General features: G+C 39.4%; 1 protein-coding gene across 1 annotated transcript; it reads right to left on the bottom strand.

Moving 5' to 3' along the window:
* Positions 1–389: 389 nt before the first annotated feature.
* Positions 390–25,167, bottom strand: GCFC2 (GC-rich sequence DNA-binding factor 2). The gene is made up of 18 exons (XM_074820177.1): positions 24,767–25,167; positions 23,856–23,966; positions 21,758–21,919; positions 20,863–21,081; positions 19,766–19,851; positions 18,097–18,212; positions 16,180–16,366; positions 14,889–15,012; positions 13,094–13,172; positions 11,775–11,887; positions 10,851–11,050; positions 10,272–10,425; positions 9,875–9,996; positions 8,601–8,677; positions 7,786–7,852; positions 2,464–2,610; positions 1,987–2,111; positions 390–1,649 (listed from the first exon to the last, which is right to left on the bottom strand). The coding sequence occupies exons 1-18, from the start codon at positions 25,143–25,145 to the stop codon at positions 1,535–1,537; spliced, it is 2,583 nt and encodes an 860-aa protein (XP_074676278.1). The 5' UTR covers positions 25,146–25,167; the 3' UTR covers positions 390–1,534.
* Between the last annotated feature and the right edge of the window lie 792 nt (positions 25,168–25,959).

The following is a 25,959-nucleotide window of genomic DNA, read 5'->3' as shown; positions in this document are numbered from 1 at the left end:
GCACGGAGGGGTTAACTGCCTTCCCATGCTTACAAGTTACTACAAGTAATCTTTCTTCCAGAAAGATCAATCTACAGAGCTAAAGCATGATAGAATACCTATTATATTTTTATAGTAGCCCAAGGCTGGTTGCTTCAGGAGAGAAGCTGCCTCATCCCAGCTGAAGGAGAACAAGAGAAGGCAGTGAGATCATGAGGTTGTGATTGCTGATCAGCTATTGCATTCTTGTTGGCATTAAGAGGAAAAGCAACAGAAATTTAATTAGAAAGCAGGAGTTACATTGTAACTCCTATCTCCTGAAGGAAGTGAGGGCTAACACTGAAGTTTTTTTCAATACTTCTAACAACAATTCTTGTCACATGTTAAAGAATTGAACTGTAGGAGTCTCATTAACACAGCAAAATACTTTATTTTCAAAATAAAATTATTTTAAAAGTCCTCTTTTGTCTGTAACACTGTTCAAAGCTATTTACAGTTAAAATGTTATAAAAATATATTCTTAACTTAAAAAAATAGAAAAGAAATCATAGGGATTAAGTTTGTAAGAGTTAAATTCTAGTTCCAGATTGTGGAGTCAGTCCCAAGTAAGCATACAGCATCTGTGATGCACTACAGTTTCTACAATAAAGCATCCTTGTTCTGTAACTTTGTGTATTTGCAATAAAGTTATAAAACATTAGAAATCTAGTAAGGGTATGATAAAGTAAGGTTCAGTAGATCTTGCTGGGAGGAAAAGGCAGACTTTCCTAGAGTTTCAGTTCCTAGAAAGAAACTGAAGTTGTTCTTGTGCTTCTCATCATCAAGATGTCTGTTATTAAAAGCCTGACGAAGCAGGACAGGGGACAACACCAGCTCTGTGCACATGAGTTCAGTCTGTATCACTCAGGTGCAAAACTCCAACATGCATCAGATATTATCTTCACTGCATGTTTGCTCTTCCCCAGACATTCTCCTGTGCAGCTCTCACCTCACTGAACCCACGTTTACCATCAATAAACATTCATCAGACTCCTAATCTGCACACCAGCTTCCCTTGTTTCTGTACCAGGGTCAAACCCCTGCAACATTATAAACTCTTTTTCACTAGGGATGGCTTAACAATAACTCCACCAAAAAATCACTGTGGACCACAAGTTAAAAGAGCTCAATGACTGCTGAGTCAGAGTGATACGTGGCAATTAATACTGAAAATAGCTTGTAAAGTTGTCTAGTGGCTAGCAGTAATAAACTTTACAGGCCCTTTTTCTCTTTCCAAGAATCCTTACAAAAAGGGTAAGACAATAAAGCACTGTCATACATTTTAGAGTGCCTGAACCAATCGCTTTACTTTGACAACTGTAACTTCCGAAAAGACTCCTTAACCTAGGAGCAGATGGCAGTAGAAGACATTTGGAAAAAAAACCCTCAAGTATTTAACGGTAAGACAATGATTACTACATCTTTGAGTAGGAAGGATCCACTAATTTCATATTAGAACTAGTTTAGGGTGAATAGCAGGCTTGTTTCGATAATATAAATGTCACTTCAAAAATGTCTATTTCCCAATCATTGATTTAAGGTGTTCAAGTTTATACTCTTCAATGAAGTCTTCAACAATATGCAGAGCTTTGACTTTCACCAGCAGGAGAACAACTTCTTTTGTTTCATCACTAAAAAAAAAAATATTTATATAGCAGCACTTTTATGTACCTGACTTAAGTACACTTTATTAATTTTAAGAAGTCATGTATCATTCCTTGGCCACTTGTCATCAGGTGATCTTGGCTACACTGATCCCTAACAGCACCCAACATCTAATGCCTCAAACTATCCCATTAAACTAGAACTGCAGAAGCACTCTTCTACATTATGAACTCCATCTTTTGTTTTATGTATGTGACAAGAACATCCTTGAAAGTGTCAAATATGAGACTTTAGGAATTTAAGAAAGATTTAACAAAGTATTCAAGGAAGTGCTTGAATCCCAAGGAAAGCCTTATCTATTACCTGTGGTTATTCTTGTGTAGCGTACGGGCACATCGCACCAAGTGCTGGCAGAAGTTCCGTAATTCAGGGAGAGTTGATCCACTTTTAAGATCTTGGAACCACCTTTCTGGGAGGCATGCAACCACCTGTTCACCAAAAAATATTTGAAAAAAAATTTAAAAAGTCTTTCAATATAACCAAGTCACATCACTTCTGGCAGGGACTTTTTGCAGGTTTAGTCATTATTAGTAGTGTGTTTTTTCTTTGAAACCAAGATTGATTATCCCTACAAGTAGTTATTCCTAAGAACCTATGGACCAGCGTTTGCTCTAAAATGCTTTTATGCACCAAAGTCATAAAAAAATTAAAAACAAATTTTAAATGCTGTTTAAATTTTAAATTTTAAATTTTTTAAATAGTTCATCTTCAGTTTCAACCACTCTTCATGAAAAAAGCTTTCAGCATACACCCTCTTCCAACGTACATGTTATCTTTTACCTTGTTACACTTCTCTGTGTTATCTGGCCCTGGTGGTGTGTTTAAGAGGATCAGAAGAAGGTAACGATTCAGCAGCTTGCTCAGTCCCAAATCACGGAGCGTATCTTCTTGTACAATCCCATCCCAAAGAAGAACATTGGAGAGCAGCTGCAGTAATGAAGAAACAGGGAATACATATACCTGGTGGCTGGAAGTGTGCCAACACATACTATTACAAGTTTTATGTAAGATAAAGTTAAAAATATTACATCTATCCAATTTAAGTACTCAAAACCCAAGATTCACACTCTCCAAACTTACTGTCAGATAGCCACTAATAAGCTGCATACAGTAAATAACCTTATCAAGTAAGATAATTAATTTCACTTGTGTGGTGGTGCAATTCCACCCCTCCCCTTGCTGGTGTGATTTCCCCACCTCTCCTGGGCCACACACCAACCCAGGGCAGTACGGACTGCAAATGGCAGCAGATCAGAGCATTAAGACATCCCCTCGATGAGCCTGGCTCCTGCTCTCCCTATCGCTTGAGCACGGTAAGAACAGTGCATCACCTCCTGACAGCCTGGTACATCTGCACCTGCAACATGGCCGAGGGAGGGTGATAACAGAACTGCACGTCCAGCAAGTTCTGGGCCTCAGCAACTGGTGGAAAACACCAGAATTATTTTATCACTTGAGCTGGGCTGGAGTGGAAAAGTACCTGACAAAAGTCAGTTATCTTGGATGCTATAAATCACAACCCTAAGTGAGACCCTTTGAGCTCTCCTGGATCACAGTGGGCCTGTGACCAGCATCTCCCCTGAGCTGGGACGCCTCTCAGGTATCAACTCCTCAAGGTACCGTCCGCTGACAGAAGGCCAAGGTGAAGTCAACCCCCTTGAGTCTCAATTATCACCTGTTGAGGAATGCCAAGGCATTGTGAGTATTTAAACTCGAGGAGGGAAATTGTGACTGTAGGCTAGTTTTGCTTTCACCCACCTCTCTACCTATCTGTGTTTGGATATACACAGTTATTTTCATGAGTGTGGGTACATACATATTTCACTGGATCCAAATATTTCTCTCCATGTGTTTGTACATCTTCTGTTTATGAATATACATATATATATAGATTTAGGACACCTTATAGTAAGTTAGTGTGAATCTTGTCACTTTCAAATCTGTAGTTAAGTCACTATTTTAATCATAACATTTTACTGAATTATTTTGTAAATCCTTAAATTGGTTAATGATTGGTTTAATTGGTTAATGATTAAGTCATCAATAAATCTTGATTTGCTGCTAAATCATTACCATGTTAATATTTCCATCTGCGACAATGAACTGTACCCTAATATGCAATTATATGAACTCCCAAGGCTGGGAAAAACATTTTGCCCTTCTAATAGGTTAACAATTTGCTAAGGCCCAAGCACAGAAGACATCTATGCTTTACACAGAAGAGCTAGCAGTCAAATCTGAAAGTGTGAAAAGAGGAAAGAGTATTAAACACTCCCCTACAAGGCATAGGGACCAAAACCAAGTGACATCCAATTCTAAGCAAACCGTTAGAGAATCCAAGACAGAAGCAAAAAAAGTTACTACATCTGCTCAGGATAAGACTACACGCAGTCCCTCATAACACGATGAGGTTGGTAGCCACACAGCAGCACAAAGAGATTTCTTTGTAATTGATATCAGTATTATTAGGTACTGAGAGTTTTCATCTGTTGCCCCTATTGCTATAAATCCTTACAATTGTTGTCCTTTTTAAGTCTGATATAAGAATATGATTATTTTTTCCCTTAACTCAGAACAGTTAATTTTCAGGGAACTATTAACCTCAAGGTATTTTACCCTCACAGACAGCCTGCTCCCTCTGCAGTCACCAGTCAAAAAGCACTCACAAAGCCCACCACCTCTGCACATTTCTCTGGAGTATCTGATGGGACACTTCCATCTAACTACATCAGCAGCTGAAACATAGATCAAAGGAAAAGGAATGCTTCCACTGGCCAGCATTAATCAGGAAAGTACACAGCGTAGTAAACAAGAAGCACGTTTTGAACTACACGCTGTATCTAGACAAGTTAGGCAATAGCAGGGTACAAACACTGAACTGCCATCACCTGTACTTCTGCATTAGAGAGTTCCTGGCTCACTTTATGTGAGAGACGAACTAAACAGCCTGAGAAAGCAAAAGTTGAGGCTGATGGAAGGAATGCCTCAAACACTCGTAAGACAAAACTATGAGTCACAGGGTGGGTAGTGCAGAGGTCAAAGCTGATAAGGCTGCCCGAATAACACAAGATGCAGCTGGAGGAGGGAGCCCTGTGGAGACAGGACGGCTCTGCTCTGGTGCACCTGGACAAATTTCAAGGGCCATCTGTCTGGTGAATGACCTTTCCTTCATTATCCACAAAATGCTTATTAAAGTTAACACCCCTCAATATGCTAACGAAGGCTAACATGATCATGCTAATTACATCATCCCATGAAACACCTTACCCCTCCCTGTACATGGGATACATAGGTATGTGGGTCAGCCTAGGGGATGGACCCAAGGAAAGTGTGTATAAATCAAGGGGGGGAAATAAAGGGGGGGCCCTGGAGAGTGCAGTGAAGCGAAGAGGACGGATGCAAGTGAAGACGACTGATGCCTCCTGGAACCCTCACTGGCAGGATCGATGCAGAAACCCAGACCAGTGATCTGTATTTCCCCATTCCCTCCATCTCCCTCTTTTCCCTTTCGCATTAAGAAATGCAAGGCATATTGTATTGCTCGCCACCACTTGCTATATACTTAGCCAATTATTGTGTGTTCAATTAGTACACTGTGGGTAGTTAATAAATGTTTGGACTTTGAGACTTGTCTCACTGTTGTCTGCTCCGTTGGGGATTTGAGAATCCAAGTCACTTGTCTCCCTCATCTGAGCGGGATGTGACACTTCTCACCCAAGCCAATTAGTATTTTTCCGTACAATTTCTGGGCATGGATTAGAGGCAGTTTCTAATAAGCACTGTGAAGACAGCAACCTGTATTCAAAGACAGGGTTTGACAGCACGAATGGGGGGGCTGAACAACAGCAGCGCGTCTCAGCACCAGAGAGCAGGCTCAAGCACAGATGAGTAGGTCCCAAGAGTTTCACACAGATGAGCTGCGGTACTACCTACCCAGAGGTGACTGAATTCACACCTCCACTCCAAAAAAAAAAATAAAAATGATGTGACAATTATCCAACAGATACCCAGAGCGAGAACACTTTAAACTTCTCTCCATTATCACCCCTTCCAAGATGACTCCTGTGACAGTGATGATAGAAGTCAAAAGCTAAAAGGAGAAAACTTCAGTCTGCAGAGGAAAGCACCCAAGTCTGACTTCCAGGAACACACACCACACAGTCCTAGAAGGTGGGATCAGAACTGCAAGTCTGCCTTGGTTTTTACTAGATGTCCTAAGCCGTAAGTATTAAGGTCCCCCTTGCTTTCTCTTCATCTGTCCACGACAGATTCTTGCACAGCAGCTCACCCCAGGAGCAGAGGTGGCAACTCTTTTGCCAAACAGACCTTGTCCTGGTTTAACCAGGATAGGGTTAAGTTTCCCCAGCAGTGGGGGGGAGCTCTAGCCGGGTTATTCAGATACCATTCGGAGGTCACATCCTGGCAGGTCACATTCTTCCTGGCGCGGGAGCGCGGTGCACTCATGGTTTTGTACATCGTGCTTCCCACTGCTGTATTTGGTAGCTATTTTGCTCTGTTCATTGCTATCACTATTACTGTTATTGTTATTGCTGTTGTTTGTTGTGTTGCTATTGCATTGTTGTATTAAACCTTTCCTTATTTCAGTCTTGGGGCTTTGTATTTCACTCCCTTTGTGGGGGAGGGGCAGCGGCCTCGTGGTCTCAGACCCCGGCAGGGGCTAAACCACCACAGACCTCAACATATCCAACTTTCCAGGTTTTTCAACACAAAGGCAGCTCTGCATCATGACAACAGGAAGCCTGTGCAGGGCTAGGCATCATGAATAGCAGGGCAACTGGAATATTGTCTGAGATTTTAATGGGGTTTTATGCATCTAAATCTCATCTTTGGCAAGAATCCAGATCTACTCAGAGTAAACACATCTTCAGTGGGAACTGAATCACAAATATTCAGAAATTCCCAACTCAGCACCCCAAGAGTAAAACTATACTGATGTGCTTATATGAACACGCAGTGATCATATTCTACAGTAAGGGTTAGCATAACTTAACGCCATGTCATAAGACAAACAGCCATTTTCTGTGACTGAGCTGGTCACATATTAGCCCCCTTTCCCCCCATTATCAGGCCATGAAGGTCCTGTGCACCAAGGAGATGGAACCAAACAGATTTCTTCTTCCCCTCCCTGTCAGCCTCAAAATTCCTGGGCACCAGGCTGCCTACTCCCCTCCTTACCAGCCTTAAAGGTCCCGGGCACCCAGCCAACCCAGTGGTGGTGATGACCTTGTCACAGAACAGAGACCCGTAACAGCACACAGAGCACTGTCTAAAAACAAAATATCAAGCAGTTACAAGTCCTGAGGGGAACCTGCACCAGAACTGCTGCTGGGCAGTGAGACCTATGAGCCCACCTGGTGGCCCCAGATACCTCCACTGTCCTCTGCTTCCTCCGAGGATTGAGTGACTCATATTCTTTTATGTGTTTCTACTCTAGATTATGACTGTCATATTATTGATGCTGCAAACCAAATATTAAGATTTGACCGGATCTGCGGAAAGTCCAGGTGATTGGGAACCGTAAGCTAAGCTGTGCTATAAATTGTGCTACACTACTTTTAAAATTGTGCCACACCTGATTCCAATTATAAAAATACTATGCTACTCTGATCATAAAATGCTGTGCTGATCATAAAATTCTGCTAAAAAAAGCAGCTTTAATTGTACCTACAACTTAGTACTATCATCATTCTGCCCAGGATACCCAATAGATCCTGTCTGCCCCCATGGTGGTGGGTGACAATGACTAACTAATATGATGTAAGGCCAACATGCCTCGCTGACCCTACTCAAGGCAAAAAAAATGAACCAGCAGGAACAGATGGTCAGATCAAAGTCTCTTGCAGAAGATGTACCAGTTGGGTAAACAGAAATAAAGTGCTCATTTATAGTTCATTCTTAAATCATCACATGCAGGCTGCACAGAGAACACATCCTTCACTGAGAAAAATCGTTATCCATCCTAATAAAAACATATTAATCTCCCAGGAATCAGACTTGCCTGAAGATGTATTTCCTGACTGCCTGCAAAACATTTTCACTAAAATGAATTTCAAAGAAAAAAAACGGTTGTATTTTCTCTACCTTAACAGCTGACCAAAACCGTCTTTCTTGAAATTTTGAACATAGTGATGACTTGTCTTCCACAGTGCTGCTCATGGAAAGAAGAAAAAGTTAAAAGAAGGATTTTTTGTTTGTTTTTAAAAGAAGATAAACAGATAATTTATCTCTTAAGACACTGATGAATGTTAATTCTGGCATTTTTTCAGTGTCAGCCACAACCAGAATAAAGATCTAGGGAAACAGCTGTCAATTTGAACCCATTATAATACAACTACTACGAAATAACTACCAATTGGAAACACCTGTGTCTACATTTCATGGATTCAGATCAAAATAGCATTGCTTAGAACCAAACATCCTACATCAGCTTTAGCAAAGCTTCTCTCCTAGCTGTATCGTAACCCCACATCTCCCAGAGTCCTACTTATTCCCACCTTTGAAATAGTGTCCAGTTACAAGCATCCACAGTAAAAGCCCTTAGCATATTTTAGGAATGACAGGAGGAATTGAGGGACACATACACATGACACCAGACCACCTAAACTAACACAGGTCCTCAGATGTAAGTTCCTATGCTACAACCACACTGTGGATCTCATATTGAAAAGCTTTTTTATTAAAGGAGTAGAACAGCATTGTCAGTGGAGTTACCCTTATTAGAAAGAGTTCATAAACAGGAATAAGGCTTCATAACCTTTCAAAATAAAACAGTAGAAGGCATGTTTGTTCCATTAGCTGTCAATGGATGTCTACAATACTTCATCTATATCTGTGGGGGAGGAGGGCAGAAGAATTAAAAAAAATAGAAGCTTAGAAGAGTCCCAGAGCCAGCTCACCTTTTAGGATATAGAGGAATAAAAACATCTTCCTCTATGGATTTCTTCATTCTTAGGACCACCATGTTCATCAAATCCTATGAAAAAAGAATTATTAAAGTATCCTCACAAGAAAGACTTTATCTTCCATTTGTAACAACTTCAATGGTCGTTTTGTTCATCCAGAAGTGTAGTATCTTAGAGGTAAGTACAGTTGCCACTTGTATATAATACACACTGAGACCATGAATATATTAAAAACAGTAGACATATCACAGCTGTAATTCTCTACAGGGTTAACCTAAAGGATTTTTTTAAGATGACATTATTTCCCTAAGTAAGGCCTTTTTTTGCATGTTAATTTGCAAGGCAGCAGGAAAACTGTATAGATTAACAACAAAATGAGTTATGCACATAGGAGCTCCATAAAAAGCTGTGAAATTCTAAGTAAAAAAAAAAAAAATCACCATAGCTAGGATAGTACATGGTTTTAGGAAACACGCTTTTAGGTGTTCCAGATTGCCACCTACCTTTCTTTTAAAGCCTATTTATTTATTTAAAGCTCTGGTTTGGTTTACTCCCTGTACAAACAGTAGCATGGCTAATGTCAACTGTACCACTTCAAGTCATGGTTTCAAATCATCAATCTCTGGAAGGCTCAGTTGGAAGGCATACACATTTTCTTAAGAGTATTTCTTTTCACACTCAGGGCCTAAACATCCATCAATTTCACCATAAACCTCCAGATTTACTTCAGAATAAAACTTGAATCAGGCTGAAGAAGGGCATGCTAGAGTGACTACGCATATAAAAGTAATTATTAAAAGATTGCTAAGATTACAAAGTAGTATTTATCCTAGGCAATTAATTAACCTTTGGGGATTCTTAAGTTTTAAAATTCTAGATCTACTTTATAAATAAGAACTTAAGCTGAACACAAGAGCGTTATTAGCATTCAAAGCTCAAATTTTGAGACAATTAAATGCAAATCTAAATTCTAACCATTGTTATTGTGAAGCAAGATTAGATCTATGATCAGATTCTTGATAGGTACAAACAGAATTTTTCTAGGAACAGGAGCTAATTTCTGCCTCAAGAGTGTCCCATCTCCCTTCATCTTCAATAAGAAGAGCATCAGAGAGCTGGAAGTTTAACTGTTAAATCTTCTTAATATAAAGTGACAAAACAAACAACTAATCAGGAACAAACAACGTCAGGACAATTTCCTAAGTGCCCATATGAGCACACACAGTAGTTTAAAGTTCTCCCTTCCCGAATACCACGGGAGATTTTACCTCTTTTCCTCGACTGCATTCATTTTTGGAAAGGACTTGTTTTTCAAAGATGTGATTGCAAAGCTGTACAAGGTTCTTTGTCTGTGAGGTAGATAAAGGATCCCACACACTCTTTACAAATGCTGAAAAAAAAAAGGGATTTATTTCATTCACAATATGCAAGTATTTATCTGCTCTAGTTGCAAGGCATTACAATGTAACAGAAGTAAACATACAAAAAGCAAAGCCTTTCAAAATAATCTTAAAAAGAGGCTACCTTAGCCTCACTCTGTGGAACTAATTAATCACTACATCTCAAAGCACCATTATATAACTACCATTATTTGATAGCTATCAGTTTTATTTAAGGTTTGTCTGCCCAGCTGCAGTGAACATTTTCAAAACAATCTTACTATACCTGTGATTTTGGGAAGAATAGTTTTTTCTACCACTCTAGGCAGAACTTCTTGATCAGGATCATCACCCCTTTTTGATTCGTGTATGTTTTTGGCATCACTGAATTCTTCTATAGCTCTGAACCAGGGCATCTCTTCCAACTCTGTAAAATTCTCCTGAAAGATCATTCCTGTTAGTCATTCAGCTAGTCAGGATTAAAAGAAAAGCTCCATCCAAAGATACCACAGATTCCACTTAATTTGAGATCCACTCTCATCACTGAATGGGTCAAAACAGTGAATCAGGAAAACTAGATTTAAAGTTAGAATTTAAAGGATGGGATTGTTAAAGTGTCTTCAAAGAACTCGGGAGAAGAATTCTTTTTACACGGGGTGTTGCAAAAGGGGCTGGAGGTAAGGGGAAAGGAGAAAGTGAAGAAGATTGCAACCACATTCTTCAATTTGAGACCACCACTGCATCCTTCTATGATTTTTAATGCCCTGTGCAATGTATAGAAAAAACATCTCCTTTTTCATATTAATACAAATACAAAACCACACATATAATTTTTGAAGAAAACAAAGTCAGCTGATGCACCTACCTCAAGAGGATTCCAACTGATTAACTGAACTCTGATCAATGGATTTAATATCTTAGGCAGGCAGAAACTGATATAAGCATCACAGTAAGAGTCAGGAAACTTCTCTTTCCATTCCTGGAATTTCAACAGGATTTTTCTGATGTCACAAAAATCTGCATGTACATCTTCAAAGACTTTCCTACTATCCTCTAAAACGTTATCTATGGATAATATTCATTGGGAATAAAAAGAAACAATCACAGAATTTATTGAGGCATAAGCTGAAGATTTTATTAATCTATAGGATATAAGAAATAGATGATAATTGCATTTGTCATTTATCTTTGACACACCTGACACTGAAACATGTTTTAAAACCAGCTCCCTGGAAAACCCAGTTTCAGAAAAAAATACTGTCAGAAGACAAAAAAGGCAAGTTTCTTCATGATCTGTTCCACAGATTTATACAACCACTGCGTTTCAAACTTTATACCACAGCAATAAAACTTCAGACATGAAAACCCTTCTGCTGTTATCTGGAGAAAAGGTATTTTGCCTTTCCCTGCTCCTCCTCATGTGTTCATTCAAGACAATTAAAACACCAACCTTTAACTCACTCTACCTTTAGAAAATAAATTGATTATAGAAAACACATTGTAGCATTGCACTACTATCAGATCAGCTTTGACATAATCTAAAAGAGCTTATTTCTAGTTGAAACAGTCATGAGTTACACTACCACTATATAACTCAAACCAAACTATACACCTATTCTTCCCAAGTCATTAGTCAGAACTGTCTGAAAGCATTTCTCTTCTACAGTGTGTAATTAAGAATATGCAACTCAAAGTATTTCTTCCACCTTTCCTAAAAAAAAAAAAAACATCATAAAACATATCAGAAAGAGATTTTGTTCTAGGACATCACAGTAAGACTGTCACCAACCTTTGCTCTTCTGGAACTCCTTCACCTCTGGCAGACTCAGCTCATCGTCACTCGACATGCCTTCATGGTGATCAGCTTCTCCTGAACACTCTCTCACTTGCCGTCTGCAAGTCCTGTATTTTGTAATGAACTCAGATGAGTTATCTTCTCCCATGTATGCAGAAGGAAGCTTAATGAAAAATTATCTGACTTCAAAAACTGTACTTAAAGTTGAAAGAGAAACAGCCTCAGGAAACACAGTGAGGGAGCAACAGTAATTATGTAACCATAGGAACTGTGAAAGAGGGAGGGGACTTGGGAACTGACATAAAAGAGGTTAGAGCACCATCTCTCATCTCCCCTATGAACCATGTAATAACTTTTACTTCACCTCATTCCCACCAATGAGGTTAATTACTCATCCCACCTGCAACACTGAACATCTAGCATAGCACTGGACACTGTCTCTGACAGTTTTAGTGTATAGTGAACTACTGAGCCATCAGTCTTTGTCACTTCAGCACTGGATTACTTGTGCAACAACCCACAAAAACTGTGACAGCACCCAAGTGCCAGTTCGGCTCAAAAAGCTATTGCCATGACACCAAGAATCATAACAGGCTGCAAAATCAAGAGCTTGCATCTCTGCCACAGGAAAATGATATACAATATGAAAGTGATATTGCATAAATACTTTTATATGGTTATTTACATCAATTATCATTAGAGATTAACTGCTTCAAGTGGAAGTTCTTATTACACCATTTTTCATACATTAAAATTCCAAGGTTCTTGACACTTCAAAGTACAGTTATGAGTTGAGGCACCAATGCAACTGTAAAACTTTCAAAACTCCCAATTAAAAAAAAAAAATCAGTACCAATCTCTGAACACTCTAATATCCAAAATGTAGTATGTCTGACCTACACTGATAACAGACGAGGGGTTAGATGTTGCTTTGTGTCACTCACCACCACCTCCCCAGCAGCAACAATACCACCTGTTTTTGCTATCTATGCAATAATACAAAAATATGTCTGTATAAGGCTATTGTATTATTAAAACAGGAGGGAAAAAGCTCCCATCATAGTTTTGCCTCACTTAAGACTTGCTAATTTAAAATAACATGATCTATTAGCATTCGGATTCAAATCAACACAAAGAGAATTACATTAGACAGGAAGTATGTACCTGCTTTCCAAAACTTCAACTACGTGGAAACAAATTATTTTTTAGTCTCATTTAGTAATCCTACAGGTTTAGATTCATCACTGCATAAATGACAATAAGTCAGTACACCATGCATTTATCGGTTAAGTGCACCTATATGTAATAGCTACCTTCGATGTTCACACACTTCCAGAAGCTGTGTCTTCTCATCACCTTCCAATCCACCATTAGTTGGTTTGTCATTCCCACCTGTCAGAAGACAGAAACAGCCAAAAATAAAATGGTATGATTTTAAAGTTTGTTTTTTCAAACAAGAAACACGGCTTCTCCTTCTATTGTTCTTCATTTGGAAAATAACCAAAGAAAAATCAAACCTCCTAAACAAAACTCTTAACGATCTCCAGAGTAACGCACAGTAAATATTACTTGCTAACTGCATATAGTCAGATGTGGTTGTTCACTTATAGCAGTTGATGAAAAGGTGAGTTTGATGATATCCCAGTCAATGTCCACTGCTTCCTAGTCTTGGAAAAGGAACTTAAGAGCCTTCCACAACAAGTTCTTAGTAGTGTGAAAGGCAAGCATACCTTCACCCTGTAGGTCAAAAATGAAACCATGTAATAAATTAGAGTAACTTTTGAGGTTTGGCTCCAACATTATAATGGAAGTTAAATTCCTGATTTACACTATTCAAAATCATTGCATTTAGATTTCAAGACTAGCCAGCTCCTCACTGTCTCCTGTTATCCAAGTAGTCACTGACTGCGTGACCCCAATTACCCCTACGCTGATTCTTCAGTCTAACACAGAAGTAGAAACTAGAAGCATTTTCTAGATGGGCCATTCATTTGTAGCACTATTAGCTGGCTGGTACGTGCACAATATGCCAAAAAGGTGTACTACTACTGAAGTATTATCATGCAAGAAAAAACAGCCTTTCCACTATATTAAATACAACTAGGAACATAAAAAATAATTAAAAGTGCTGCTTAAAACCTGCAAGTACAGTCTCATTTGTAATGAGCTGGAAGTAATTTTAATGGCAACTATTATTATTATATATAATAATAATTATTATTAAAATAGTGTAATTATTATTATACCCTTTTCTTCTTAACACCTGCTGTCAGTCTGCTACACCATTTTACAAATTCATACAGGCTGCTAGCTTTCTCTAATCAGCACTTTATCCTGTGAAGTGCGAAGACTGAACCCATATGATTAGTAGTTACCAGAAACTGGTGCATCTGGCCTCCATCTGTTCCCAGCAGCTCCAAGCATATTGCTCTTAGCTTTGCCTAAACAGTTTTAAAGGGTTTGGTTTTGGAGCCTGGGTTTGTTTCAAACAGCAGCAGCTCAAGATTCACACAGCACACAAACAATACATTGGCGTGGAAAGAAAAAACGAGATGAGACAGTTGTAATACTTTTTCCTACAGTGACAAAAAACCCCAACAAAACACAATTTTGTGTTTGATAAAATCCTTACACAAAGAGGCTTCGTTCTGTCCTCCCCTTCACGTCACCTCCTAGTCATAACGAAGATTTCAGATCACTCATGTCGCCTTAAAGACACTCATGTAAGACTGATGTTGCCATGTAAGCACACTGCTTTTTCATATATTTACAGAATCCTACATCAGCAAGCTTCCTCCAACTTAAGACCTACTAGAAAACCAACTACGTTTTTATTTTTAAATATTGATGGGAAATTGCTGACTTGAATAACTCAAAATTGACAAAGTATTTGGTCATGTTATGTTCACTATTAAACCAGGTAAAACCAACATCATGGACGTTACTGAGGTGAGGATTTCAACTGATATACAGCAGAACATGGCTACTGACAAAAGAGGAAAGGAGATCACAGGTGAGCATAAAATACTTCATAAAAAAAGTAAATGTCTATTTCTGCTCAAAGAGTGAATGTTTCGGTAAAAAAAAAGCTTTTAACTTCATACTAACCTATCAGATGCTGAATATAAGCAGATTCATTTTTCAGCTCATCTTGCCTTCGTTTCAACACAGTCATGGATCGTTGCTGAAGAAGCACATGTACAGCCAATTCTAGCTCATTAATGTATTTCAGCTGAAATATAGTAAACAGCAATCAGGTTTTCAAATAAAATGCAACAAGAATGAACAAAAACCAGTTTCCAGTATTTGGTTAGAACCAAAGTATTACAGATTGAAAAGTACATCTGGAGTCATTAGTTTTTGAGACTGTTGTATAAGACTGAAAAACTGAAACTGAACACCAGTTGCTCATCATGGGATTACCCAAGATTTCACACAAAATGGTTCAACAGGACACTACTGGTGTATATAGCTCTTGGTTTGCTTTTGAGCCATTAGCCATAAAAGTATTCATTAATTCTCTTTGAAGTTACATAAAGACGGGTAATGGGTACAAGTTACTCCTGGGGAGATTCCAACTGGACACAAGAGGAAAATTTTTCACAATGAGAACAATCAGCCACTGGAATAATCTCCCCAGGGAAGTGGTGGATTCCTCAACATTGGACACTTTTAAGATTCATCTGGACAGGGTACTGGGCCATCTTGTCTAGACCGTGCTTTTGCCAAGAAAGGTTGGACCAGATGATCCCTGAAGTCACTTCCAACCTGGTATTCTATGACTGATTCTCTGAATTACGATGAAATCAAGTGACATAAATTAGATTTCATAGCACTATCTGTAGTGGATAGCAGCAGTTTACTTCCACCGAGGCCAAACTTTAGGCAGCTCCTCCCCTTTTTTAAATACACACAGTCTGCAGTTCAGAAACTCATGCGGCTGATAATGTAGACAAATTCTCACACCGCTCTGCTAACTCAATCTCAACTCAAACCTAATGTGAAATCCTTACTACCTCTGTTACGTCACCCTGAGTAAAGACATTTAAAGACATCCCAAAAGTGAAATTCAGCTTCACCGCTCATTCAACTTCACCACACTCTAGTTACGAGACCTGCAGAAAACTCCCTCCAATAACATTTTGTTTTCATCCAACAGAACCTAGTGAGACCATAGTTTAAGTCAGTACATCTATACCAGCTTCATCATCACTTTAGGTCAGGGTGAGGGTTGATTTGTTTTCACTATATTTTGGTTTTCGTTAAAAATAAATTCTATCAGAATTTTAATGTAACTAAGTGGTTTCCCTCATCATTTCCAAACAAAAAAACCCCTCATCTGTCATTGACCGAATGCACCTTTATCATCTAAAAAAAAAAAAAAGAAAGAAATACATACTTTTTCATTCAAACAGTTTATCAGGTTTTCTACATATGTTTTCATGGCTCTGTAGAATTTGTAATTCAGAGCTGCATCCGAAGACTTCTCTAACTCCTGGACAGTCATTTTTGAACTTTCAATGTCCTCCATATATTTTTCATACTCCCTCTGGTGGGCACGGTGTACATCCTGTAATGATGTTATCCTAAAAAAAAAGGGAAACCCAGACAACTAAAACTATTGCCAAATTAGCAGCCGATACATTCCAAAACATCCTTCCCATTACAATCACATACAAAATCCTTGCCTGTGCTAACAGCACTTGCATTTGAGCGAATAAGTGCTAAAGCATTTATCCATGCCAACATTTGCAGAAGTACGGAGTGTGGACAAGCATCATACTCTGGAGACTTACATGTAACTTAAATGGTGCTAGTTTTGAAAGCACCACTGACATTTTACCTAGATCCTTCAATACACCACGCTTCCCAAAAATATAAAAAGCCAAATTGTGTGATATCACATTAAATGGATTCTACCCAACATAATCTGGATAAAACTACAGCTCTTGCTAGTATGTCCATACTAGTTTAATTTAAGTTGCATGGATAGGAGCACCTATAAGCATTCCCCACGTGCTCACTACTACAATACAAACCAGCTGAGCACTCTTGCTGCTGGTAGGTGGTAAAACCCAGGAACCTGGGTCTACAGCTGTCACTATCAGGTAGGTAGCATAGGAATATTCACATCTATTACAGTTCTGACACTTTTTTTTTTTCTTTTTCCCCCTTCCCTCCTTACATATCCCAAGTGATTGCTCAGCTTGAGCAAGCCTGTAACAGAAACAAGAAACAGACTTATTTCACTTTCTTGAAGTAGGAAACATTTCTCAGTAAAAATAATTGAACTAAGCTATTGTTCTCAACTGTGCTAGAAATTAAAAAAGCTATTTCAGCATTTTGCACGTTAACAGGTTCCTCCTCTCCTTGTTATTTGCCAGATAGGTTTCCCACTCTTGATAGCTTTATTCTCATTTTAGTTCTTTGCTGTATGTAAATTCCTACTTCATTTAACTCATTCCTTTCAGGCGCTTATGGCAAGGAAAGCATGCAGTTCCACCAAAAAAAAATATTTAGTCCAATTAGTTGCAATCCTTCAAACAAACAGGTCAATGATGGTCTGTACAAAGCAAAGCATACACAGAGAGAGCTCAGTCCAAGTCCACAGCACATATTTATGTTTCAGCTGTATAATGTTACTTGTCTAAACTTATCTGAACAGCTGCTTCTCGGTACTCTGAGAGATGACAGGAGATGGCTTACCTTAGGATGCCTGACCCCAGCTGTCCTCCTCACACACCCTCTTGGAGGTTCCCACTTCCACCCCAGTACACTTCAGCTGCCCATAAAACAGCTGCTGAACTGCTAAAAGTCACAGCCTGGCACACTACTGAAAAAAAAAATCAGGGCAGGTTCTGGCGTGACTAAATAGGCTACAGAGAATTTATTGCTGCTTTAGGAAATAATGAGCTATTTTTGCAGCTGGTGTAAGAACCACATAAGGTAGCTACGATTTGCCGGCTCCATCTGCCCTGGTTAAAGTTTTGTTTGCTAGGAAAACATAACGTTGAACCAACACTCCTGTTAAAAACTACTAGCAAGGATAAAAAGCTGCTGCCATTTACTTTCTAAACTTCTAGTTGACAAAACACTCTTGAAAAGTCCAAATGCTCCCCTACAACAAAGCACTGCCAGGTAAAGCTAAAAATTTGTCATATTATACTGGACATCCTAACAGGCATATTACACATGAAATAACCCAAAAATCCTCCACTACTCTGGAAAAAGAGTAAGACTTCAAAGCTGTCATCTCTCATTCTGTGACAAAAACTCAGGACAACTCAAAAGTTAAGTTCATAAGAGCAGAATTTACCTTTCAGTCAGTCGCTTCTTCACAATTTCCAAGTTCATGGGTGGTAGAGAAACAGAGGGATCAAACTTTGGTTTAGCTGGTTGAGATTTATGCAGGGAAGCATCACCATAAGTTTCCTACAAAAATTTTAATTAAATTAAAATTAATTTTTAATACACCAGTTACACAAGATTTCCCTCTCCAGCTCTACAGATCAAGAAGATACATCTTTCGAATACACGAGGCATATGATATAAAGATACATATTTCAATCATGAAATTAAGTACAGAAAGTGTTGCACAGAAAAATACAACACAAAAGCAAGGAAAATATAAAAAACTGCATATATATGTTGTGTAAAAACTGCATATATATGTTGTATAAAAACATACAGCGCATACACATATAAACAGCACAAGGTAATCCGTAACTTAGGGTACACTTAAGTTGCTGTCTTGGTCTGAAATTAATAACTTTCAATAATGCATAATGCTTCTATACTGACAGTTGAGACTTCACTAGTATCAAGATTCTAAATATAAAATGTAGAAAAACTACAGCCAAGCAGTGAACAGATCTGATTTTACTCTTATCTTGCTTTTTTAAAACTATTTGGATATATTTATGATACATTATTTACCATCTATTAGTCATTTAATATTCTGTTTTCTCATAGTAAACTTTTGATTTCCATGCCCTAATATGAATGCTACTTTCTGACAAAGCCAGGGGCCAGAAAACAGATTTTTGACTCTGACAACTCTGCTTAACTGTAATTATAACTAAAAGAAGACTCCATTGAATTTTAGCTTATAAATTAAAAGACACTTTGCATTCTAAAACAGTAGAAGTTTGTATATTAAAATCTAGCCAAAACACAATCAGTTAAAGCAACCAAGTCCATGACTAACAAGGTCTACTACTAAAAATTATTGCAGTTTCCTGAACAGCAGAGATTAACAGTTTTCCAGAAACGAGTATGAGGACCTAAGAACATCAATTACACTGGATTTGAAATTCAGCAGCAGAAAGATGTAACTTTCTCCCAGTCCTCTAACTACTCCCATTTTAACAGGCAAAAATTTCTACAATTTGCTATTCTGACATAAATGGTTATTCAGATTTTCCTAGTCTGATCCAGCGTTGGTGATTCAAGACAGCAACAAAACTTCCAGCTCAGCAGAAGATACACGGTTTATTTTTGTCAATTATTTACCAGAAAAAAAAAAAAGACAATTCCGCTGAACTGTGAAACGAGCTCTCAGATTGCTACCCAACAGAAATTTAGCATAATAAAAGAATAATTTTTGTTTTACGACTTTGTCAACGTTTCTATTATTTGCATACTCTTGCTTTCAAGATCCTTTGCACGGCAGCAAAAAAAAAAAAAAAAAAAAAAATCAGGGTTCAGAATTTTGTTCTCTGCTTTTCACAGTCTGCCATCACACATGGATACCTGCCTTTGAGGTACACAACAATACCCTGCGCTTCTGAACAGCTAGACAGATAGTACAGATTTTCATTATCATCTTCCCATATTTCTAATCATCTTTTCACTGAAAGAATCAGTGTATAACTTCCTAAAAACCTCTCTAATGAGAGGGCAGGAAGGAGATATGACAGTACTCCAGAAACTCTCTTGCCTATGAGCAAAAAGCATCTTCCAGTGGTTAGGAAAGAATGTGACACCTGAGAGAGTTTAACGGCTTTCTTTATTTGCTGTTCTTCCCACTTAAGTTGTGCTTCATCTTCACTAGATTCATCACTCACAGACACTGGAAGAGAAAACAATCATAACTAGATGTAATTACATCCTTTTATTTTTTCCTCCCATGTTGTCCCTCTAAAACAAGAATGGTTCTCCCAACCATTACTGGGAAGAGATGCACACAAAAAAACAGCAGATGAAAAACCCACAGATGAAGGACTTCCAAACTGAAAGGCAAGGAAGGCTTGGAAACAGCTAGTGGGATTTGTAGAATTCACACCAACATTAATTTCCCCAGCATGCTGTTTCTCAGACAACTACTACTGCAGTACAATGAGCACAAACATCTCATTTTTATGTCTCAAAGCAAAGCTGTGTATAATACTATAATACATGTAAATAAGAGTATAAGCACAGAGTATAAGTGACTGACATTATACACAGCAAACCCTTGAGTGTTCCAAAAATGTACACTCTACTATAGATACAAATATATCTCATTAGCAGTAACGAGAACTGCAGAATCAGCTCATAGTTATGCATTCCTTACAATCCTCATTAAAATAATAAAGTAAACCAGTGCTTCATAAACAAAACTATAAGCAGCTATAAGAGGATAAAAGCAATAGAAAAGCCAGATATGCTTTGTGTGCAATAGGTTTGTTTACTTCTGAAGGGCTGGGTTGTTGGGGGGTTTTTTTGCCTCTTTCAGGAAGAGTCATCACATCAAGAGTCAGTGCAGGTAGAGCACTCGGAAGACAGGACCAGAAGCAGGAGGCAGGACTTAGAGCAACTTTATTCACATTAAATGCTGTGCCTCCTACCAGGTAATTTTTTTGCAGTCAACAAGACCAAAAAGAACTTTTTTAATGTTTCTCAAAGTATCCTGCACCACAACATCAGTGAGACCTAAACCAGATTAACATCCCAACCTCAAGTACCAGCTGTGCAGTCTTTTGCCAAACCCCTGAGGAGCAAAGCCTTGCACTGCACTCACTCTTTACTGGACAAGTCCCACATTCTTCCAGACATCAGTGCAACAAAGCCACAACCACTGGGAGAAGCAGCACAAACTCACCCATGTGTTCAGCCATCCTCTGCCTAAGAGTTCTCAGTTTGGGGACAAAATTGAGATTCTTCATATCAGACTCATCTTCACTCTCCAAGTCACTGCTTTCTCTTCTCTGAGAGCCCTGATGACTTTTTGAAACATCCAGAGGAAGATAGTCAGCCTGTGTCCTGGCTAAGTGTCGTTTTCTCCGAGCAGCCTCAATACGAGCTGCACTGGGGATATGACCTGCATTGAACAGAAAGAAAATATAAGCAAAAGACTAAAAGCAACACACTGTATCACTTCTGATGTCACCTAATATCAATAATCACCATAGTTCAGGACCACTGTACAATTCTGAATATAGGACACAAGCTATTTTTCTATTAAGCTTAGTATGTTGAATGTAAGGAGATGGAAAAGAATCCTTAAAATTTGCTCTCAGTCCAAAAACAAAGCTCAGACTTTTTTCTTTTAAATAAATTGCTGATAGCCTGTCCTCTTGTTTTCATTTCCCCAAAAGATGAGGGTTACTAAACTTAATGAGTTTACAAAGGAATCCAATGTTTACCAATCAGCACAAATGAGGTTATATTTTAATTTCATGAAGGAAATTGTGCATTGTTAAACAGGAATATTTTTGCTGCCTTTCTTCTGACACCAATGGTCATAATTTCTGATCCATTTCCAAAATTAACACAGAAATACAACAAACATCTGCAACAAAAATATTGGGAAACTGTCACTATTCTTTCAGAAGGGTAGCCCTGATACTCCACAAACAGGATGCCTACACCTCACATGATTTAAACTGAGTGGGATTCACCTCACCTGTCTTGTCACTTACTTGAAACAAACACGAAACAAAACAATGTTGTAAAATAATTTCCTTTAAAAAAAACATACACTCCAGGAAACTAACCTGGTGATAAATCCTTCCTTCTCTGTAGAGAGCTGGATTCATTTTCAGACTCTGAGCTGTTGTAGTCCTCACTTAGTGAAGAATAACTTTCATCCCCCTTCTCCTCTGCGCCTTCATGAGCACCTTTGCTGTTGTCAGTTCTAGGCTCCAGCTGACTGATATCTGGTTTAGGGGAAAAAAAGTAAGATTTGTGATTTCAGTTTCAGCTGCTGGAAGCTGATGTGCCATAACTGGTTACCAGTAACTATTTGCACCTTGCTGCAGCAAAGACTGGTTGCTTATCTATCTCCACTTATCATCAAAACATGTCAAGTTTTCCAACACTCCAAGATAGTAATTTACAAGCCAGTTCTTGTCTTGAATCAAAGCATCTGTGATAGCCCTAAACTACTATGTCCTTCTGAGACAGAGCACATTTACATGCACAGAAGCAATGATACAAGCTCCCAGACGACAACAGATTAATATCCTGACAGTTCACAGCATGTTTGGATGCATCAACCTTGACTTTATAATCTGTATTTAGGAAGAGCTTTTTTTTTTTTTTTTAAGCATTAGCAATGACGGAGTTCTTATTTAAACTATAAAGGTTTAGGTATGTCTGTCTGGTCTCCAATTATCTTCTAATTCTTTAAAAACATTGATTTCTCTTCATCTGCCACTACATCTTCAGTAAATCATCAGAATACTGAACATGGCACTTTTATAAAAGTATGAGGTATACTTTTATAAGAAGTCACTAAAAAAATTTACCATCTCATCTGAATCACAAAGGGAATTATTTCTCAATCTAATTTACTTTTATCTAACAGTAGCAATTAGGGTATATCTGTGAATTGAGAGAGGCGTCAAAAGAGGAATAGAAGGAAAGAGAACTTTTAGACACAGTTGTTTGTAAAACACACAAACCCCAGATATCTCAATAGGAAGATTACTATAGTTGAATGAGACTAGGAATACTACCAGATCGATCAAGGCTATTGACTGTATTCAATTAAAATATTCAAATGCTGTAATAGCACACAGTTTAATAACACAAAGTTTAAAGTTTATATTAAGTTTTATCAAAAAAATTCCACTAATCTCACATTTGCTCTCAATGCAAGTACTCAGATCAAACTACAACCAGACAGCACGTCGTGGTTTGAACCCAGTCGGCAGCCAAACACCACGCAGCCACTCACTCACCCTCCCACACACCCAGGGAATGGGGGGCAGTCGGAGATTTAAGGGTAAGGAGACTCGTAGGTTGAAATAAAAGCAATTTAAGAATCAAAATAAAATAGAATCAAAATAATGATAATAGTAAGAACAGAAAATACAAACAGGTAACGCACAATGTGATTGCTCACCACATGTTGACCGATGCCCAGCCTGCTCCTGGCTAGTGATCCCAGAGAAGAGAGAATCCTGAAACCACCAGCCCTAAAACCCAAGTGGAGCTTCCCGATCAACCTTTATCTACATACTGAGCTTGAAGTTAGATGATATGGAATATTCCCTTGACCAGTTTGGGTCCGTTGTTTCGGCTATGTTCCCCCCCCAGCTTCTTGCGTACCTGCTCACAGGCAGGACATGAGAAGTTTGGAAATCCCTGATTTCTTAGCAACAACTAAAAACATCAATACATTATCAACATTCTTCTCATATCAAATCCCATACTGAATCCAAAACACAGCATTATTCAAGAATGAACTAAAAAAACCCCAAACAATTGGCTCTATCCCAGCCAAAACCAGGACACAGCAATAAGCAGTGGATAGCTGCCCCGCAGTTCAAAAGATATGATGCTGAAGTATAAATTTATCATAAGTTTGTTAACTCTGATTCACTACAGGGGTTCTGTACACCCAGGTCTTCTCAAGAACAGTCTCCAACTTCTGATACTGTTTTACCAAGGTCATATGGAAAATAATTTCAGCAAGAATAGATTAAAATTATAACCCTGTAAAGTAACATTATAAGGATAATCTCAGGTTCAATTAACAAGTAAAAAGCATCGAATAGCAGTTTTTGTACATCACTCTTCACTTACCAATTTCGTAATATATTTTCATATAAGTATTCCATAAAATATTTAACTGAAAAAAGTACTTACTTTTGCTTTCTTCAGTTTCTGTCTGTGCAGGCAGTAGGCCTTTCTTCTTTTGAATTCTAAAGGTCACTTCATTGAAGGATGGTTTTTTAATTTTAAAAAATTCTTCATCACCTATCCAGACAAAACAAAGTTATTCTGAGTAACATTAACAGAGAGAGCAGTATATGTGAATATATAAATGTCTTACATAAAAAGTGCATGTAATCTCTATGTGTGCACAGCATTTTTTTTTTTAAGTTCTGGCTGCATTAAGCCTAACTAGTTCTACGGCTTTATCACTCAAGATCCACCACCTCTCAATTTAAAACTGTGCAGCTCAGCCTCCTCAACACAACAACGCTATGCTGTTGAACCGTAGTTTCTCAGCAGTCTGTGTCCATCACGAAGTGACTCTGTGAGCTGCCCTGACCTGTCTTGTGTCATCAGCCACAAAAGCAACAGCCCAGAAGAGTCAATTAAACATTTAAGTTTCAGTTATTTAAGCTTGTTCATCATTAACTAGCTTAAGCATGGAATCACATACTATCTACCTGTTTTCTCTGCTCTAAGCTTTCAAAAGCTCCCCAGCCAAAAGCAGACAGGCTTTTGTGTCATCTTCAAAGCGCTTTTATATGCATTTCCGTTATAAACCCTCACAACAGCCCTATCCATAATCTAGTACTCCTATTTTCTGTCACAAAGAGGCATAAGGGTGACCTGCGGCTCCCCAGGTCACCAACACAGGGCTCAGGCAGGCAGGAGTCGCCCCCTTACGCGGGTGCGGAGGAGCGGCCCGTTAATCCAAGCTGCCGGCCCAGTTGCTCCTCCCGAGCCTGCGCCGTCCGCTCTCCCGGCCGGCGCGGCGTGAGGGGGCCGGCTGCCACCCGGGGCGGGCGAGGCTGCGACGGGGGACACACCTCCAAGCCCCTCACCTTCCCGCTCCTCCTCACTGCCGAAGCTCAGCAGCACCTTCCCCCCCCGCGCCGGCCCAGTTCCGGCGAGGGGCGGCCCTCGGCCCGCAGCCGCCCTTCCGCTCTCCTCCCGGTCCCCGGGGCCGCCCGCCGGCTCCTCTGGGGACAGCGGCCCCTCTGGGGACAGCGACCCCTCTGCTGCGGCAGCCCTGGCCCCTTCGGGGGACGTGGCGGCGCTGCTGAGGTCTCCCTCGCCCTCCTCAGGCTCCGCTTCCCGCTCGGAGCCGGGGGCTGGCGGCGGGGGGGGGGTGGCGACCAGCTCCGGCTCCTCATCGCTGCTGCTGCCGCTGGAGGCCGCGCGCCGCCGGCCGCGGAAGTTGCGCGGGGGGCGCCGGAACATCGCGAATGGCCGCGCGCGCCACCTCCTGCGCGCGCACAAGCCCCGCCCCCGGCGCAGACCCGCCGCACCTCGTCCCACAGGGGGTGGGCGGGGCAAGGGGAACAGCTGCCCAATGAGCGCTAGGGGGCGTGTCCTGCGTTTAGCATTTGAGGAGGGCGGGCGGGAGTGAGTGAGGGGTGTAGTGCGATGGGTGCTTGTGCTGCGGAGAGTGTCCTGTGGGTAGGCGCTAGAAGGTATTTTGCTGGTAATTAATTGATCACTGATGCGCAAAAATTAAATTTGATTGAAGGACTGCGAGCCTGTTTGTGGCAGGGGCTGCTGTGGTGGGTACTTCCCCTGCTGGTTGCTAGGTCATCAAAAACTTACCCAGTTTTGTTATTATACGTAAAATTTATATTAATTTATAAACAATTTAAATTATAAATCATTTCAATTACTAATAACTATATAATTAATGTCTAGTCATAAACTAATTTTATAATACCTTATGCAAAATAATTGTATAGTTACTAATGCATAATTATTAATAAACAAAATAGCAAATTCAGAATTATTAAGAATGATAAATATACTTAATAATAAAACATTATTATAAATATGAAGCTTATTCTGTAGTTTGTTGTCAAAAACTAACTGCACATTTTTCTTCCTCTCTCTAGGTTTAGCTCACTGAAGGAGCTGGGCAGGTGCCAGCGCTGGTGTGAGGGGAGGGGAACATATGGTTGGGAACAGAAGGAAGGTGGGATTGTGGCAAGCGATGACTTCAATTGCTTTGCATGGTAAAGTGTTGTGCTGTAGCTTCTACCAGCCTTTC

This window comes from Strix aluco, chromosome 3 (genome assembly GCF_031877795.1).
Source record: "Strix aluco isolate bStrAlu1 chromosome 3, bStrAlu1.hap1, whole genome shotgun sequence".
In the NCBI taxonomy this organism is placed as follows: Eukaryota; Metazoa; Chordata; class Aves; order Strigiformes; family Strigidae; genus Strix; species Strix aluco.
The sequence above is the reverse complement of the archived record's forward strand: the minus strand, read 5'-3'. Positions and strand labels throughout refer to the sequence as shown.

Excerpts from the sequence above, each read along its gene's own strand:
- GCFC2 (XM_074820177.1), bottom strand. The coding sequence starts at position 25,145 with ATGTTCCGGCGCCCCCCGCGCAACTTCCGCGGCCGGCGGCGCGCGGCC. Across the intron at positions 23,967-24,766 it reads CAGTGAGGAGGAGCGGGAAG|GTGATGAAGAATTTTTTAAA; the intron begins GTGAGGGGCTTG and ends TTGTCTGGATAG. Across the intron at positions 19,852-20,862 it reads GAGGATGGCTGAACACATGG|TGTCTGTGAGTGATGAATCT; the intron begins GTGAGTTTGTGC and ends TTTCTCTTCCAG.